We start from the raw sequence: 20,976 nt of genomic DNA, 5'->3' as shown, positions 1-20,976 counted from the left end.
GGTGGATTGAAGAATAGCCGAGTGCATGGCATGTGGAACAATAGCTAAGCACTGTGTAAAATCTCCTCCTAATAAAAGTACCTTTCTTCCAAAGGGAATATCATTATTCATCAACGTTTGTAGAAGTTTATGAATGGTGTTTGGTAAGTGACTGGATGCCATTAGATGCAAAAGCAAATGAACTATTGTAGGATCTAATGCAGTTTATAAAGTTTTTACTTTCAGGTACTGCGTTAGTTAGAAGCTTCTGTAGATATTCAGGATATGAATGTAAAGGAGGCAGTCAAATTTGACCCTTTTGACAATAACGTGTAAATTCATTACTTGTATTGCCAGTTGTTTCTTTAGGGAAGTTAAGTGAATGACAATGATTGCAAATGACATTCATTAATTCCAATGAATTTTAATGAATAGTGGACTCATTATTGAACGCGTTGTGAGCTAACTGGCGCAATCGTTTAGCAGGTGTCTGTCATTGATGTCCTTGACGTGAATGTTTTGTCTGTGCCGTTTGAGAGGTGCGTCGTTGTATGTGCAGGATTTGGGACGTGCTATTCTGGAGCTGTAATCGATTTGCCTGTGCTGTGTGAGAAGCCCGTTGCAGTTTACGGCGTTAATTGTTTGTATTGAGCCTTGGCCGTTTTTGTATGTCGTTTAGTCGTCCGACATGTATTTTTTTTTTTCATGCAGGTTCGTGTGTTTGGTACCGTCACTCGAGCCGTATCGTTTTGTACCCGTGAGCGTGAATTCATGACTTGTTTGTTCTTCAGCGTTAGAAATATGGATAAGTAATAAGGAGGATCATACTTACTGTTAATAGGGAGCCTTGTCTGTGGTTGAACGGTTAATAGTGCATCAGTGTAATGAGATCGACCTATGCTGCATAATTTGAATGTGTTCAGATGATGTATATTTAATACGGACGGTTCGTTCAGTAATGGGGCTTTGTGTCTCATTTCTTATTTATGTTAGTGTGGTCGTGGGTCCGAGCTGTGCCACTCCAGGAAGTAATGAAATGACCTGGTTATTAATGTGCTCAACATTAATATTTTTTTGGACAGAATATAGTTCGTTGTGTTAAAAGGGGTATTTGGTGTAATGAGATTGTTGTTCCAAATATCTCCGTAACTCTTTTGAAAGCAATGCCAATTGTCTGCGTATTTTAAGGTGGACTGAAGAATAGCCGAGCGAATGACATTTGAAACAATAGCTAAGCACTGTGTCAAATCTCCTCCTAATAAAAGTACCTTTCCTCCAAAGGGAATATTATTAATCATCAACGTTTGTAGAAGTTTATCAATGGTGTTGAGTAAGTGAGTGGATGCCATTAGATGCAAAAGCAAAAGAAGTATTGGATGTAATGCAGTTCATAAAGTTTTTACTTTCAGGTACTTCGTCAGTTAGAGGTTAATAGTGCATCAGTGTAATGAGATCGACCTATGCTGCATAATTTGAATGTGTTCAGATGACGTATATTTAATACGGATGGTTCGTTTAGTAATGGTGCTTTGTGTCTCATTTCTTATTTATGTTATTGTGGTCGTGGGTCCGAATCCTGCTTTTTGTGTATGTTTTGTGTGCTATGTCCGTAGTCTGTCCCGTTTTGTGTCCAATGGGTTTGTGTGGCGCTCGTGTCTGACTTCTTTTTTTTTTTTTTTTGTGCTAGGGGGCGTTGCCTCATTTGTGTGTCGTGGGTCTCAATTCTCTTCTTTGTGTGTGTTCCGTTTCGCATCTGACTCCTTTTTTCTGTGTGCTATGGGCGCCTCATTTCTTATTTTACGTTGCTTTGCATCCGGTTTCCGTTGCTTGGAAGGGGGGTTTTGTGGGGGCGCTTGCGCAGTACGTCTTTTGCGGCTACGGCCCATGGCCAGATTTCCCTGCGTCCATCCATCTATCTATATCTATCTGCACCTGGGAGAAACCTATACATCATGTTTTGGCTCTCCTATATACCATCTGTGCAGCAGGTTTAAAAATCAATCCTCAGAAATGTTACTTTGAGCTTACTGAAGCTAAGTTTCTGGGGTACAAGATAGGGTCAGATCCTCGACAAAGCCGAGAATCCCCTAATGTTCCTCAGCTGGACGCTACTGGACTAGGAGACAAGGTATACTTCCAGTGAACAGGAGGCTCATGCTACCAAATGGGCCTTTATATTATTGCGATACTACCTCTAGGGGAGGGAGTTCACTCTGGTGAAGAATCACACGCTTCTCCAGTGGCTGTCGCTCCGGAATCAAACCCCCACATCACCTGATGGTTCTTGGATCTCCAGCCTTACAGGTTCATGGCCCTCCATCAGGATGGTGCACTCCATATCAGTTGTTCCACAGCCTTAGGGCTATGTCTACATGTCTGCTAAGGGATTTTCTTGGGGGGGCGTTGTATGTCACGAACATGTCCATTACGATTGTCTGGATGACTCTGTTAAGTCAACAAATACCACCCTGGGACAAGAAGGTGCACTGTTGCTAATGGTATCTCCTGCTTTCCCCTCAGGTCCAGGCAGTCACTAGGAGAGGAAGCATACCTCTGCTTCAAAGGGTTGTCTTTTGACCCCCAAAAATACAAGTAGATGGATTTCTAAACAACCAACTGTTGTATCACAATAAGGGAGGTGTTGCCAACAGGAAAACATATTTGTTTTTGGACTTTTGCTTTAAAAAATACCTATTAAATGGGGTATAGCTGACTTGGCACCCCAACCATTGCACACATATGTGGAAAATCTAACAAAAATGTACATATATGTATATTTGTGTGTGTTTATATATCATAAGGGATGTTGGTACGACAATTAGATGAGACACTGAGAAGTTCTTAACAGGAAAGAAACTTTGTGATCTATTATACTAGGGGGCTCCGCCCCCTGCTCGCTTCGCTCGCCAACCCCTGGTGTTGTGAAATTACAAACAGCGTGATGTATGAATGAGATATAGCATAGTGTGAAGGTGTAGATGACGCATATAGGAAGCAAATAAAGTTGTGCATGTCCAAAAACGGGCTCAGAGAGGTAGTTGCTAACTTTGTGTATTGTTTGTCGTTGTGATTTGTTGATGGTCATGGCCAAGGTTGGTTTAATGGGGAACTGTCGCCGTTTAAGTGTAAAAGGTAATTCCAGGTCAGAACTTGTAAGGTTAATTCTAGGAATCAGAACAGTATTGTTAGCATGTGATGTTGTAAGAAGTTTTGCGTCAATAACATTGTGTGGCATGGTGTTGACGACTAAACGTGTAGCATTGCATAAACACTGTTTAGTGTTAAGGTTTCTTAATAGCATGATTATTGTTCCGTTTTTAAGGCTAAGATTGTGTTGTGTTAATCCGGCTGGGTTAATAGTGTTCAAATATTCTAAGGGGAAATTAAGATGGTCATTGTCGTCATCAGAGTCAACTTTTGTCAGAGTTTAGAAAGAGCTGTGCAACTCCAGGAAGTAATGAAATGACCTGGTTACTAATGTGATCAACATTAATATTTTTTGGACATAATATAGTTTGTTGTGTTAAAAGGGTTATTTGGTGTAATGAGATTGCTGTTCCAAATATCTCCGTAACTCTTTTGAAAGCAATGCCAATTGTCTGCGTATTTTAAGGTGGACTGCAGAATAGCCGAGCGCATGGAATGTGGAACAATAGCTAAGCACTGTGTAAAATCTCCCCCTAATAAAAGTACCTTTGCTCCAAAGGGAATATTATTATTCATGAACGTTTGTAGAAGTTTATCAATGGTGTTGAGTAAGTGCCTGGATGGCATTAGATGCAAAAGCAAATGAACTATTGTAGGATCTAATGCAGTTCATAAAGTTTTCACTTTCAGGTACTTTGTCAGTTAGAAGCTTCTGTAGATATGCAGGTTATGAATGTAAAGGAGGCAGTCAAATTTGACCCTTTTGACAATAACGTGTAAATTCATTACTTGTATTGCTAGTTGTTTCTTCAGGGAAGTTAAGTGAATGATAATGATTGCAAATGACATTCAGTAATCCCAATGAATTTTCATGAATTGCGTTTATTTATTTTGTCCCTTTGCTGCCGTTTTTGTATCTGTGAGACTCGAGGTGTTTCGTTTTGAACCCTTGCCTGTTTCGATGCAGTACTTTGAGACGCGTGCTGTATGCGTGTACGTTCATTGTGTCTGTACATCTGCGCTCGTTTCTGTTAATGTGTTAGTTGAGCTTTGCGTTTTTGGAGCCGAGACATTTTTTCTTCCGGGGTTTCAGAAGCGCGTTGTATGCGCTGACGTGTATTGTTTTTTTTTTATGCGGGTTCGTGTGTTTGGTCCCGTCACTTGAGCCGTATCGTTTTGTACCTGTGATCGTGAATTCATTACTTGTTTGTTCTTCAGCGTTAGATATATGGATAAGTAATAAGGAGGATCGCACTCACTGTTAATATGGAGCCTTTTCTGTGGTTAAACGGTTAATAGTGGATCAGTATAATGAGATCGACCTATGCTGCCTAATTTGAATGTGTTCAGATGACGTATGTTTAATACGGACGGTTCGTTTAGTAATGGGCAGGGTTGCCACCCGTCCTGTAAAATACGGATTCGTCCCGTATTTGAGAATGAAATTGCGCGTCCCGTTTTGAATCAATACGGGACGGGTTTTGTCCCGTATTTTTTTTATCATTTTTTTTTTAAAGCACCGTCTCATGCAAATCATCCCACACGCATTTTATGAAGATGCCTCCTTTCCTACTTTTGATTGGGTAATACTTGATGTCATCGTTATTTTGATTGGTCATTTTAACTGTCCAGTGAGGAGGGCGGGTCTTTTAAGTAGAGTCTGCAAAGTGTTGGCACTCGGATGTGGGCCCCGCTGCAGTATGCGTCCCTTATTTTTTGTATTAAATGTGGTAACCCTAGGAAGGTTCTGTGGATATTCAGGATATGAATGTAAAGGAGGCAGTCTAATTTGACCCATTTGAGAACAACGTGTAAATTCATTACTTGTATTGCTAGTTGTTTCTTCAGGGAAGTTAAGTGAATGACAATGATTGCAAATGACATTCATTAATCCTAATGAATTTTCCTGAATAGTGGACTCATTATTGAACGCGTTGTCAGCTAACGCAAGCGTTTATCAGGTGTCTGTCGTTGATGTCCGTGACGTGTATGTTTTGCTTGTGCCGTTTGAGAGGCGCATCGTTGTATGTCCAGTATTTGTGACGTGTTGTTTTGGAGCTGTAATCAATTTGCCCGTGCTGTGTGAGAAGCCCGTTGTAGTTTACGGAGTGCTTTGTTTGTATTGAGCCTTGCCCGTTTTTGTATGTCGGTCAGTTGAGCTTTCTCTTTTTGGAGCCTTGCCTGCTTGTTTTCCGGCATTTGAGATGCGCGGTGTAGACGTCTGCGTTTATTTATTTTGTCCCCTCGCTGCCCCGAGACATTTTTTCTTCTAGAAATATGGATAAGTAATAAGGAGGATCGCACTCACTGTTAATATAGAGCCTTTTCTGCGCTTGAACGGTTAATAGTGCCTCATTGTAATGAGATCCACCTATGCTGCATAGTGTGAATTGTGTTTGGTCCCGTTATCCGAGCGGTATCGTTTTGTACCCGTGATCGTGAATTCATGACTTGTTTGTTCTTGAGCGTGAGAAATATGGATAAGTAATAAGGAGGATTACACTCACTGTTAATATGGAGCCTTTTCTGCGGTTGAACGGTTAATAGTGCCTCATTGTAATGAGATCTACCTATGCTGCATATTGTGAACGTGTTGAGATGACGTATGTTTAATACGGACGGTTCATTTAGAAATGGGGCTTTGTGTGTCATTTGTTATTCATGTTACTGTGGTCGTGAGTCTGAATCGTCGTTTTTGTGTACGTTTCGTGTGCTATGTCCGTAGTCTGTCCCGTTTCGTGTCCAATGGGCTTTGTGTGGTGCTCGCGGCATCTTTTTTTTTGTGTGCTAGGGGCTTGTTGAATCCTCCTCTTTGTGTGTGTCCCGTTTCGTGTGCAATGGGTTTCGTGCTCCTTTTTTCCGTGCGCGACGCCTCATTTTTTATTTTACGTTGCATTCCATCCGGTTCCCGTTGCTTGCTGGGGGGGGGGGGGGGTTTGTGGTGCGCCTGCGCAGTACGTCTTTTGCGGCCACGGCCCATTGCCGGATGTCCCTGCATCCATCCGGTTTAGCATTCTCGGTTAGTAATGTGGATAATAAAACACTAAGGTCTGTGTGTCCAGTCCCTCAGAGCAATCTGATTGGCCAGTTTGACTTTGCTATGATTGGTCAATTTAGCTTTGGTGACCCTATGAAAGATTAAGTGAGAATATGAACAAATCTAAATCATATTATATGATATCATCTACTGTTGAATTCTGTTCTGTTCTTGTAATATTTCTATTGCCCTGTTATATTGTATTGAGGATTACTTGTGTTCGGTTCTGTGTATTATATTGTATTTATTCCCGTTTCTTTGACACCCACTGCACACCCAGCCTGCATGGAAAGGGATCTCTCTTTGAACTGCCTTTCTCAAGGTTTATTCCATTTTTTTCCTTACAAGGGTTTTTTTGGGAGTTTTTCCTTGTCTTCTTAGAAAGTCAAGGCTGGGGGGCTGTCAAGAGGCAGGGCCTGTTAAAACCCATTGTGGCACTTCTTGTGTGATTTTGGGCTATATAAAAATAAATTGTATTGTAATTGTAATATGAGACACATGAGGAGAAGTAAAGGCATTGGAACCAAACTGACTAATCACACCCAAACCAAACTAGCCAATCAGATTGATTTGACTGGACAGACAGACCTTAGTGTTTTATTATATAGTAGATTTCATTTACTGTACTGTTATAATGCATTACTAATGTGTATCTTTTTTATATTTTTATCATTATTTGGTGATTCCATTTAGTCATCATTTTGTGTGTGCTTCTTTTGCATGTACACCATCATGTCGTGTGTTTGTTTTCAGACAAGGTGGTGTGCTAGGCATGGGATGTGTGTAATGTATGATGCGTGACTCATCACAGCTACATTACAAAAGATGACCATTCAAATTAAACTGCAGCCAGATTCTGAGAAATTAAAGGAAACATTCAGCAAAACACTTGTGCTAGGTTTAGATTGTACTTTTTGATTTAGTTTTGTTTCCCTATTTCAAATAGGGTGTATCCCCTTGTACTGTAGTGAACAATCTAATCTCTAGCATACCAACGTTTGCTAACTACTTTAATTATCTTACTCGATGAACCATAGTACTAGGTGTTGTACCGTGTTAGCCATTATGAATGTAGAGAAAAGCCAAGCAAAATGACACCCTTTTATTGGCTAATTAAAAAAATTTCAATATGCAAGCTTTCGAGGCAACTCAGGCCCCTTCTTCAGGAAAGATGTTAGCTTGCATATTGTAATCTTTTTAGTTAGCCAATAAAAGGTGTCATTTTGCTTGGCGGGTGGCACGGTGGCGCAGCGGAGACCTGGGGACCTGGGTTTCGCTTCCCGGGTCCTCCCTGCGTGGAGTTTGCATGTTCTCCCCCATGTCTGCATGGGTTTCCTCCGGGCGCTCCGGTTTCCTCCCACAGTCCAAAGACATGCAGGTTAGGTGGATTGGCATTTCTAAATTGGCCCTAGTTTGTGCTTGGTGTGTGGATGTGTTTGTGTGTGTCCTGCGGTGGGTTGGCACCCTGCCCGGGATTGGTTCCTGCCTTGTGCCCTGTGTTGGCTGGGATTGGCTCCAGCAGACCCCCCGTGACCCTGTGTTCGGATTCAGTGGGTTGGAAAATGGATGGATGGATTTTGCTTGGCTTTTCTCTATGCTGATGAACCATAAAATAAGATTTCTACCAGTTTATAATTTTAGAGGACTTGCTTCTGAGTTCTCTTTGAACATGGCAGCTAGCTGCACATACTCGTATAGTGTTTATTTAAACTCTCTGTGCAAATTTTGATTTCTTCTTATTGTACTAAATTATTTTACGTACTATTTCTTGTTAAAGAATTGGCTTATTTTGTATATAGCAATGGATTTGGATATAAATTACATGTGATGAAATAAAGCAACATGCACAAAAGTACAAAACTATAAAAGAAGGTAATATTTGTTGTGAAAGCTTTACTTTATGTATTGATTACATCTGTGGTATCTCTCAGTTTTTACGTGCATGTTCATAGTGATGTCACATATTATGAATCATCTAAAGTATTCCTTTGTTTGATATCTTACTTGAATTATTTTATTATCATGCTTCAGAAGATGTGCTTCAGCTAAAGTCTTCTTTAGAGATAAGATGTAGTTCATTGCCAGATGATCTACACTTGTCTCAAAGGTAAGGTCTGCAATGATTTACTGAAATAAGTTGAATTAGTAGGGACTTGATAAAGCTAACATGTTTTTCTTCTACTATTGTAACATTTAATGACACTGCTGTAAATACTACATCATTTGTAGTGGAGGTTTGCCCGAACTCACATGTATGTACTGAAGAAACACATAAATCCACTTGAATGGACTGAAGCTTGTACCTTTTTGAGTTCCTTCCCATTCCCAGCTTGAATGGGTACAGTTGGTTTGCATTACTTGCCATTCTCACAATCATTCTTGATACATAACACATTTTTATACTAAAATAATACATGATTGTATACATATTTTATTATATCATTATTCATTTATAAATTGTCAAAAAGCAAGGTGCTTTAACCATCTTTTGTCCCTGACACCTTGCATTCACCAGCACCGTTTGTAATCTGTTAACATTTCGATGGGCATTTCCACTTCCCCTGAGAGATCACAAGAATGCTAAAACATTATTTTTTTTTGCAGTTTGAGCATTTTAAGAAAGAGCATTCAATTGCCTGACAATTTGAAAATGTCTTACACCCATCAGTCAGCTTTAAATAGGATTAAAAAGAAGACTGAGGTTAGATACATGTTTAACCACATGAAAACTGGAATTGTTTTGAATGATAAAAAATGTGTGTAAGAAGTAATTGCATGCAATTATTTAAAAGTTTTTTTTAGTCTGAACATACCAGTAATTTTACCATAAAGGCGAAAGTGTGATGGAGTGTGGCAGCACATAGATACTTTATTACTATACATTTATAACCATTGTGCCATTTACTGAACTCAATCCAGCTTTCGGATTTTAGGGAGTTGGACTCTGTCTTGCCAAGACTGGGCACTTGACAGGAAGCAACCCTGGACATGCCACCAGTTCATCGCAGGATTTATCCACAAATACAAAAAGAGTCATATTTCCATGTGTTCAAAATTTTCAGTATTATTGATAAAATTGATGCAACTGAATTCTGTCAGTTATTCGATGAAACCAGCACTAGAGGACACTGGTAGAAATTAAAGGAAACAATTTCAATTAATCTCAAACCATGAATATTACTTATAAACAAAGCTGAGGTCAAAGTCAGAAAATCTAAATAGCAAACTAATCTTAAATCAGTGGACAGGAATCAAAGCTGAAAACACAATGCCAAAGCTGCACTAAGAAATGCAGATTCATCTTAAATGCATGCCAGGGTCAGTCCCCTAGCTGCTGATTAAATGGGCTCTCCCCTTTAGGCTCCACAAATAGGAGACACTGCTGTGGGCTGGCGCCCTGCCCAGGGTTTGTTTCCTGCCTTGCGCCTTTTGAGCTTATAATGGACGGATGGATGTTATTATCTGCTCTGTCTCCTACATCCATTATCCAACCCGCTATATCCTAACTACAGGGTCATGGGGTCTGCTGGAGCCAATCCCAGCCAACACAGGGCGCAAGGCAGGAAACAAACCCCAGGCAGAGCGCCAGCCCACCACAGCAAAATGAAAATACAACATGATGTTACATACAGTACATACAAAACAGACAAAACAAAACCAAAAACATATTCAATATAACAATATACAACAAAAATGATAACAAAAATATTAAGTAAACAAATTATAACCTTGAACAATGGATGTAACCCTAGCTAAAACATAACATTCATGTTACACTTGAAAGTCCAAATGAAGTAATTACAGGGTAAAATTGCAAATAATACAAAAGATGTAAACAAAGAACAAATGAAAAACAATAATAAGTAAAGACACTACCAAAACATATTTTCAGTTCAGAGCTTTCCAAAACGAGTAAAGAGATTTCCTCTTTAACTTCAAAAGGTGGTGTAATTTGCTCTATGAAGCCTTTACCACCAGTTCCCTGATCTACTGTGGATGAACATTTCAAGGACTTTTAGAAGGACCAGGTTGTTGCAGCACTCAATCACTGTTGCAGTTTTCTGATGACCTGCAGTCAACCAAATATTTATTCTGACTGGTCCCAACAGATTATTCTGCATTAGAAAGGCAGAAGCTTTGAGTGCATTACACCAGTCTCATGAGGGGTGAGACTTTTAGCCAAATGCTTTGGGCATTCCATGCCACAGTACAAACATTACCTTCTTTTTGACGTCTTTCTGTACCTCATCTGATCAAACATATTAGTGACACAAACTGATAGCTCCTCAAACCTATTTTTGAGAAATACCTAATTAGATTTTACCTGGTTTAAGTTGTCATGAAAAAATCCAGCTTGAGGTTGGAATTCACTGGTTCTAGTATTTGTCAGCATCATTAAAATGTCAGACAGATTTATAACTTCATACAAAAGAAGACACAAGAGATAGATTAAAGTGTTAATGGGCAAGACAGAATCATAGTCAAAAAGAAGGGAATGGTTCTGAACCATAGAATAAAATAAAACCAAACATTAAAACCAAGAAACAAACCAAACGAAAGTCAAAAAAAAACTTGACAAAAGTCTTATGTCAAACTTGGTTTTCTTGCCCCTAACTATGGTATCCCTTGTAATATTAGTTCATAGGTATTTAACTTGTTCCAATGCAGTCAATGGAAAAGAATTTACTGGAAATGAGAAGTTTGTGAGCTTGCAATGATTACAGCGCGTTGCTGCACTCACCACCTGATGAACCACCCAAATTGGGACCCAAGTGCATCTGTCCAACGGGTGACATCTCACTATCACACTGGAACAGTGTCAGGTTTTATTTTATGGTGGCTGGAGTGCCAATCCTACCACCAACCTCCCAGTTTTCCCTGCAAGTTGGAGGACCTGCTTGCGGGGCTGGATGTACTGTATATTAATGTCATACCCACGTCAAAAACATGCTTTTTTTCTAATTAATTCTGAATCTGAAATCCTCTTACAAATATAAAACTAATGGCAAAGGTGAATATCTGAGATATACACCACTATGCCACCAACATCACAAGATATTTTCTGTTCAAGCCCCAACAAAAAAATAAATAAATAAAACAATTCTATCAAAAACATTATGCCCAAAAAAACATTATTTCCAAAAAAAATAAAGACTTACTGAAATGTATATTTTATAGACCAGTTTGACTTCCGAATAATGATATTAAAATCCTGGTGAAAGTTTTAGCTTAAAGATTAAAGAAAATGCTTTCCTCTGTAATATCAGATGATCAAAATGGATTTACTAAAGAGAGACATTTAGTTTCCAGTCTTCAGTGCTTGTTAATTGTAATGTACTTTCCTACAGAAACTGAATTTCCAGTGGTCTTAATATCTCTGGCTCAATTTACTGCATTGCTTAAATTTGCATTTCTTAATATATCTGCATAGATCCCGTGATTTTCTTTAGGTATAATGGGGGAATAGCTGAAAGGCAAGTTATTTTTAGATTTACAACCACACTATGGGGTTCCCCCCTGCTCGCTTCGCTTGCCAATCCCCCTGGCCTGCACTATGCTCCAGCCACTTCGCGTCTCTGCCGCTCGCATTGTGAAGAGGGGGGCTGAACGCACCCCAAGTAGACGCGGTCGCTCCTCCGAAACTCCCTCTTAAATGGTGATACAATGGGAAACAAATACAGGCAGTCCCGAGGTTATGTACGAGATAGGGACTGTAGGTTTGTTCTTAAGCTGAATTTGTATGTAAGTTGGAACAGGTACATTATATCAATAAATGCTATTGTTGACTGACTGTAACCAAGTGCTCTGCCAATGAATGATGGAATTTCATCTCTCTCTGACTTTTTTATTATTTCTACTCTATTTTCTATGGTGATGGTTTTTCTCTTCTTTACTGTATCACCAGAACTTGTATCAGATTTGTGTTTCAGAGACATTGTTGAAGGTGAAGACAAAAGGTTAAGATGAGCTCTTCTGCGCAGCACTGTACACGCTATCACAGCAGGAAGGCACCCCTCGTCAGCACGTCTTGCATACTGATGAGAGACAACTTCCTGCTATGTATGTAACAGTACAAGCAAGCTTACTATTGAGAATGAATGAGGGCACCACACAGTCACCTCCACTTGCATACAGTATGCTGCCTGCAGCATCTGCCCACCGAGAACGAACAGGGTGCAGACAAAGGCGGGTAGTGAATCGCCCACCACCGCCCCATTCAACAGGCAGCCATCTGAGGCACACTATACAATGCTGCCCCCCCGCCGCCCCATTCACCCTCAGTGGCCTCCGTTCAGCTACAACCGGGGTCACTGCTTACAGCATCACCAGCCGCCCACCAAGAACAAATGGGGCAGTCAGGAGCAGTAGCTGCGGCGGCGTGGTGGGCGGGCAGTGAACTGCCCCATCAAGCCTCCGTCCTGCACATGAGCGGTAGCTCTGGCCCCAGTGACTATGGACCCCGGGTCACTGCTTGCCACGCACCCAACTGCCCACTGAGAATGAATGGGGTGCAGCTCCCACCGCCCCATTCATCAACCGGAGCCGCTCAAGGGACACTACACTGTGAGAGCAGCGAAATTGCCCCCCTCCAGCCTCCGTCCAGCCACTGCTTGCAGGCAGGCCGAAGATGACGGAGCGGCAGTTACTGAGGAGCCTGCATTGCGTCCCCCAGTATGATGAAGAAGCAGCAGTGTCCCCGTTCATAAGTCGTATGTTAGATGTCCGTAATTTGGGAACTACTTGTACAGTTTTTTTTTTACGTCCTCTTTGCTTGATCAGCTGCTGGCTTGCTGCTGCTGCCGTTCCATGTGATCTGCATCTTGTGCAATGCTTCGAACATTTAAAAGCCTGCACAGCAGCTGTCTTACTCTTTTGTCTTTTATTTCCGGCCCTAGGTGTGGTTAATTTTTTTGGCGGGACTTGAGTTCTTGATTTTTTTAAGTTTAGAATTTAAAAACAGAATAAGAATCTGAAAATCTAAAAACATCACATTAAAGTTCAATACATTCTGAAAAGAATGATACCAAGCATATATATGTAGGTTATAAAATAAGCCCGATTTAAAGAGTGACAAAAAACATGACATAAAATCATTGTGCAAAATCGTTTCACTTTTAGGCTTAGGATTTTATATATATAGAGTAGATGTTAAACAATTTGCAAATCTCTCTTTGCCACATTCCACCCTCATTTAGCCATTGTGACTTTTAAACATTCACTAGCCTCTGGGGTGTCCTGGCTAAGTCCTTATTTCCCTAATTTTTGCCCATCCTTTATCTAGCCTGTTTATCCAGTTCAGTTTGTGGGGAGCTGATGCCTCTGGGAAGTGTCTAGAGCAAAAAAAATTTAAAACAAAATTATTTTTGATATAAATTCCATGAGTTTTCATCTGCCAATGAGGCAGAGTGAGTGTCAGTAAGTCTGAATAAAGAGAACTTGATATTATTGTCAGGAATTATAGGAATTCAGAACTTCTCTTGATGTTACAAACACAGACATAAAAAAGTAAATATATTTAACATGATTTATACTATATGACAGTTTCACATTATACATCATAAGTGAATAATAATATACTGAAAACAATTTGACAGTATAGAACTGCACTCATGTGCAGTAATATATAGAGTAAGTCCTTATATAGTAAACACAATTTAGGTTGGATGAAGGAGCTCAGAAGAGACAGAGAGGTATCAGAGAGTCACTGCAGTAGGAATTAAACTATGTATGTGCTGTGTGGTTTTGCTGGATATGCACCATATTATCTCAAATGAGCCACGTAAGTATGAGTCTCCTGCATTGGCCTGTTTTTCCAAGTGAACTCTAACAGCGATCTTTAGGACGATATTCTCTGATGCAGATGTGTTGCAGCATCTTGCATTCTCCTATGCTTAAAAGGGAGAATATAAAAGATAGAAACTCAAATAGTCCACCGTGTGTATTGTGAGTTTTTTTCATTAATATCAAGGGTCACATTCTGGATCCTAGACATGAAATGTATCATTAAAATGTAAGTGCTACTGCTAAAATGTACTTTTTTATAGTGACATGTTAAAAAAGTGCTTTAGGATATTACTGTATTAATGAAAAACAATCATTTATCTACAAAAGAGACATGGACTTTTATATAAATAATCATTAATAATGTGCACTGCGACAAATCTGTCCACTATTATTTCTGGAACATATTAATTTCATAATGTATCCCAACTGTAAATTTAATCAAAGTAAGATCATTAATTATAAATTTATAATTACTCTTACAACATAAAATTCTGTAACGAGAAGTCAAGTAAAATGACACCTTTTATTAGTTAACTAAAAAGATTGAAATATGCAAGCTTTAAGGGACTTGAGTTCCCTCGAAAGCTTGCATATTGTAATATTTTTAGTTAGCAAATAAAAGGAGTCATTTTGCTTGACTTCTCATTACATCCATAATGGCTAACATGGTACAACATTCTAGTACTACAAACTCTAGTACTACAAATCTAAATTCTGAAAATTTACAGCTGTATAAAATAGCATATTCGGTATGTGTAATTTGTGCATCCTCCAAAGTCTTTGTGACTTTTCTAAAAAAACATGCATATTTGGTTGATGAATGATTGTAAAATGGCCCAGCAAGAGTTAATGTGGGTGTGGGCATAAAATGGGTCTTATGATGGCCAAGGAGGTCCTTCCAAAGCTTGATTCCTACTTTGTAATCAGTTGCACTTTCTCACTTCCCAGCAATCTTGTTATAGAGAAATGAGTAAACAAAAAAGATAAATGGATTCATTTTCAGAATTTCACGTACTCAAGCTTGCAAGGAGGCAGAGCCTATCCTATAGAATTAGGAAGAAGGCAGGAGACAGACTTTGATGATATGACAGTCCATTCTAGGGAACATTAAAGCACACACCAACTCTCACTGATATCAGGCTAATTTGAAGTCACTGATTCACATGTATCTCCAAAATATGAGTCAAAATTGTCTAGGGGTAGACTCCAAATGGAGGCGAGTGGGGAGATGACAACAGAATCATTGTCTTTGGAGTTGTGAGGCAGTAGTATTAACATACAGTACATAGCACTGGGCTAACTATAAAGTGATGAGTATTTCTCATCCATCTTCCTAGCCTGGAGCAAGCATTTGGAAGAAGGCAGGAACAATCATTGGACAGGAAGCTAGCCCTGTACTTGGTGAACATGCATACAACACTAAGGACATCTTTAGCATCGCCTATTTATGTAATCTACATGTCCTCTAACGGTGGAAGAAAACCAGAGCACACAGAAAAAACCCACACAGACAAGAAGAAAACATATGAAATTTATGCAGGGTATGCCAGGATGCAAACATTGGTCTCCTTACTGTGATGTAGCAGTACACCCACTGTGCTGCCCCATTTAGAATGATCGAGATATCAATACAGTAGAGTCTCGCTTATCCAACCTTCGCTTATCCAACATTCTGTATTATCCGACGTCCCACGGCAAAAAAAAAAACAAAAAAAAAAAACGCATCAATTGGCAACAAGAACTGCAAGTTGCGAGCGTGAGCAGGTTGCTAAGTTCATTTTTTCAGTTAATATTTTCTGTTGTTTTGTTGTAAAACATGATTATTAGGTTTGTAATGTGTAAAATTATAATATAGTTTGACGTTTAATAGGCTTTTTCTTAACACCTCCCATTATCCAACATTTTATCTTATCCGACAATCTGCCAGCCCGTTTATGTCGGATAAGCGAGACTCTACTGTATAAGAATACAGTGCGCCTTGTAATGATGTACTCTAAGAAAGGTGATATGTAATATGCAATATCAATGAAATAATGAGTATTTTAATATAGATAATAGTTCAATGTGTTATTGGGTATTTTTAAAACTCAAAGAAAAATTCTTTCATTTTGACATTTTTGTTTTCAGCTATATACATGTTAAATTCAATTTTAGAAAACAGCAAAAATCAAAGCGCAAGAATTTTTAATATTAGTAGATTTTTAAAGACCGTCAGCTGATGATTTAATTCCTTAACAAATGTTATATTATAAAATTATGATGGTACTCTAAAAATGATCTGTACCTGCTTTTACTGACATTTTCAACACCACTTTCACCAGCCCAAATGTAACATAAAACAAAAAGACTGCCCTAAATTTTTCATCCCGTACACCATAAATAAATGAACTTAAACATCTTGGCAAAATGTTAAAGATGATAAAGTTAAAGTACCTTATGTGTGAGATAATGTTCTGGTTTATTCGGAATATTTCCATTTCCACAAAAGGGGAAACTAAAACAGCTAAACAAAGCATAAGCTGAAAGGCATGTAAGAGAATTGTGTTTCGAGCTTTGGAGGCCGAACTGTCGGCTGATACAGTTCTTGCCACCTTCATTATTTTGACATATGTGAAAGCCACCGTGCCTAACATGACCCCAAAATACAACATTGCCATTACCGACCGCATATACGATTGCCAACTACTTCTCATCATCAAGTCATAGTTGCAGAGGTTTCTTTCAACATAAAATGTTTTTGGCCTCTGTTGCTACTACAATGATAAAATCTCTGAAACTAGGAATCGAACCAGTTAGCCATATGATGAGAATAACATTTAGGGTCCTCTTGACTGTACAAATCTGTCCATGTCTCAGTGGCATGCATATGGCCACATAGCGCTCCAGACACATTGCAGTAAGAGTTAAAGGCGTATTGTATGAAAGTGTCCCCAGCAGCATAGAAATAACAATGCAGGCCCCTGCAGGCATGAGAATGGAGAAATAGATGAAAAACTTGCGACATGTCCATAAAAACAAGCTGAAATGTGTCCCACAAAAAGCATATGGACAAATAAAATATAGCGGGTGTCCCTCCCGAAAAGAATCTTTTCTGAAAAAGGTGAAAAGCATGATAAAGTTGATATAAAGAGAAACACAAACTGTTAACTGTGTAAATGTTACCCTAAATTGTTTTATGCTGTTACTGATTTGTGAGTTATTAGCTTCCATAGTCTGTTAACCTGTAAGAAAAAGAAAAACATTCAATGTCATTTTGTAAAAAGGTAATAAAAAGAAAAGCAGTTGCAATTGGTTCAAAGGAAGGCATTGAGAATATTGCTACATTATTTACAGTATAGGATTACAGGGAGCTAGAACCTATTCTAGCAGCTTAGTTTGTAAGGCAGTAATAAACCTTGAGTGGGATGCCAGTTGATCACAGATATCAGACATATACAAGGCCTATTTAAGATGATCAGTTAAGTTAACGGCTTGTGTTGGGAAACATCCAAGAAAGAAAGGGAGAGCATGGAGCCTTCAGGCAGATAGCTTCTTAGCAAAGAACCTAATCAGGGTCCAGGAGCAATGAGGTGGCAATGCTCTAAACTGCTTCACTGGGCCATCTCCATTGCTATTTTATTTAAGCCGATGGTAAGAGTTCAGGCTTAAATCTGAGATTAGTTCATTCATTTAACAAAAGCCAAAGATTATGCCATTGTGTGGTTTGATTTGGTGCAATAACAGAATGCAGGTCTTCTATTTTATGAAACCGTAAAAGAATTAATAACAGCCAAATGTTATCAAACTCTTTATTTAAATTATTAACATTACCTTACACACCGTTCTGTAGGTAATAATTTATTGAATGAATTTGCCAGCGCACACATATCATGCATTTTTAACATTTTTCATGTTCTGTCTATCAATCTGAAGACACACAAAAAATGGAAATAAGGTTTTGTGTTGTGATTGGGAAAGCTTAAATGAAATGTATGTTAAATACACAGTACTTCATCTCTTCAGTGTTATTTACAGTTATATTTTTGTGCTCTAGTATTTTTCAATTCTCAACAATATATTATTTTATTTGCATTTTTTTACCATTTTGCAAAGATTTTAAATTATGTAAAACATTTGTTTTGATTATTCAAGTAATACAGGGCTTTTCTTAACAGTTTGATTTTCTTAGACTAAGGGCTTTCTTTAGCTAACAATTTTGGTGAACGAAGCTACAAAATGAATGCCTTTTAATATTTGAAGTTAGGCTATACATTGAGCATTAAAAATTCTTCATCAATATACTCTTCATATTTCTTGAATATATTTTTATTTTATTATATTAAATTTAGTCCTGCGGTGGGTTGGCACCCTGCCCAGGATTGGTTCCTGCCTTGTGCCCTGTGTTGGCTGGGATTGGCTCCAGCAGAACCCGTGACCCTGTGTTCGGATTCAGCGGGTTGGAAAATGGATGGATGGATGGATATTAAATTTAACATTGTAACATGATGCATTACATTTCTCTACTATGCATAGGTTATAAGAAGAAATCATAAGAAAACTGGAAGGTGTTTATTGTTTTTTCTAGTTAAAAAAAGTTACTAAGGAAGTTTGCCGAAGACATCAGACAAACAAGCATACAATGTTATTGATGGTGTAAGTGGAGTGAAAAGACATGATTCAAATAGTAGAACAGTACAACACAGTTTACGTCTAAAATGAATCATTTCTTGGATTTTGAAAAAATAAATATCCATTAAGACTTTTTTCTTAAGCAATTTCACTCTTAGTCACAGCCACACACAGCAGAATTGCTATTATTAAGTTAAAAATTAAAACACTTATAAGAAAACACTACAGCGATTCTATATATACATTATAAGGGTTAATCTAATATTAAAATAGTTCATTTAACCTTGTTGATTTTTCTGTGGCAATAAATATTGACATGCCTGCACATCATAGGGTCACCTTCATGGCTTGTCAGAGAGTAAGCACTACCATTCCTGGACACCAAGGGGTGCGGTCGCTAACTCGTCTGTCGCATTTTTCACAAACTGCTCTGAGAAAACACTCTTTGAGGACAACTGACCATGATACTTCTGGTCCATGAGCTATAAAAGCAAGGTGCTCCCAGAAGGAGGTGCCTCACCTGCGCTACAGAGCTCTGACCCTGAAGCCTGACCACTCTCTAGAGCCATTTAACTGCAGCTTAAGACTATACTCTGCTTTTGTTTTCTTGTCACAGCATCATGTACCTCTTCATTTGAAGAAACTTACAATTTTGAGTAAATAGGGTGGCCCGGTTGGCACCTCAAAATTTCATCTTGACTCTTGTCTTACCCTCAACGACAATAATCTTCCTCCTTCCATCCTAACAATTTGTGCAAATCGAGTCGTAAAGATATGCTTTAATAAGTCAGAATTTTTAGGTAGCATTTGAATACCTTTAAACTAATATTTTTGGAAACTTCAAACCAAAATATTAATCAGTATATCTTAAGTTGCCACTTTCTCCTGTTTAAAGGTATATGGGTTAGCAGCAATATATTGTTTTATAATATTTACAATATGTAGTCAATATTCTCCTTCCATCCAACACATTCCCTATATCTGCTTTTGTTAGTCAAGTGTTGAGGAACGTTAAAGCATTTAATCTTCAACCTCCTTCTCCTCTCATCAGCAATCGTCACTTTGCCTTGGATAGATACTCAGTGGACTAAGAAGTCAAAAAATGAATATACATGTTGGATAGACACTAGAGCGCCAAGATGGCCTTCTAACCATTAATTAAAATAACTTTTAATGTAAGTAAAAGAGCAATGCTACCTACTGTAATTAATGGCTGTCTCTAGCCTATTGTTTTTATATTCTACAACCTCGCCTTCCCTTTAGCCTATAATCATATATAATCTCACTTTTCTGTATCAGGTCAAATGCAGTTTAAAAAGTAAACAGAATGTTGTAATTTAACTGAACGTTTTCAAAAATTAAATTTGGCTTAGAAAACTTAGAAATGTCAGGTTACTTACAGTAACTGAAATGCTTTCAAGAATGTTTCACAATCAAAGGATATATCAAAATAAAGAGCAACAGTGTATGGATATATAACAAAGAGATGAATCACACAAGAGAAATTTGTGTTAATTATTCAAGACTTGTTAATTAAAGCAGACTTTGACTAGAAATGCCCATGTTGCTAATTACTTGCAGGAGCTGAAATCATTAAGGGCTTCAGTTATTATATGTGTTTCCCTCATTCATTACCATTTTTCTTTTGTTTCTCTAAAAACAATAGGTCTCAATAGTATCAATTCTAAAGTCTTATTCAAAATAAATAGAGTGTTTTATATATTTTGACAGTAGCAAAAATCTAAGACTTAATGACAATTCACACTTCAGTGTTGTAAATTTTCACCACTTGTTTGGCATTTTTCAAGAATTTTAATGTTATTTTGCAAATTTTTTAGGCATGTTTTAGTATTTTTCTAGCATTTCTCAAGAATTTTGTATGGAAAATATGTCCATATGTCATCATTTTGATGGTTGTGAGATGTTCTAATGTTGTGAGATTGTTGTATCTCAAGAATGACTTCAGTGCTTTTGATGCTGACAATCACAGTACTGTAGAGAAGGTGTCCTCAGTGTTGTGAGCACTGATATTAGGTTCACCCCATTCTGCAGCAAAGGGAGCTGAGAGAACAATTCTGGACTCTCTATGAAGAACTCAGGCAGCACCCTGAAAAATTCTAGGATTACACACAAATGTTGATAAGCACATAAGTGACTCTGTATTAATGATATTATATCTGATGAATATAATACAAATCTACATCACCTGTTTATTTACTTTAAGCTGTGTAAATAGAGAAATGTTATAGAGTGCTACAGGAATTTGAAATACCAAGTAAACTGATAAGGCTCTGAAGATGACACTCATAAATAGAAAAAGTAAATCAATAGTGTAAAAAAAAAACATCAAGAGCATTCATAGTAAATGTAGGTCTGAGGCATGGATATGTACTGTCATGCATTTCATTTAACTTACGTCT

At 38.2% G+C, this 20,976-nt stretch overlaps 1 protein-coding gene across 1 annotated transcript; it reads right to left on the bottom strand.

The window, feature by feature from the left end:
* Positions 1–16,215: 16,215 nt before the first annotated feature.
* Positions 16,216–16,935, bottom strand: LOC114651212 (odorant receptor 131-2-like). The gene is given in 2 exon segments (XM_028801158.2): positions 16,216–16,671; positions 16,673–16,935. Coding segments are annotated over 2 exon segments (702 nt in total). The 5' UTR covers positions 16,919–16,935.
* Positions 16,936–20,976: the final 4,041 nt, after the last annotated feature.

Source organism: Erpetoichthys calabaricus, chromosome 4 (assembly GCF_900747795.2).
Source record: "Erpetoichthys calabaricus chromosome 4, fErpCal1.3, whole genome shotgun sequence".
Taxonomy (NCBI): domain Eukaryota; kingdom Metazoa; phylum Chordata; class Cladistia; order Polypteriformes; family Polypteridae; genus Erpetoichthys; species Erpetoichthys calabaricus.
The sequence above is the reverse complement of the archived record's forward strand: the minus strand, read 5'-3'. Positions and strand labels throughout refer to the sequence as shown.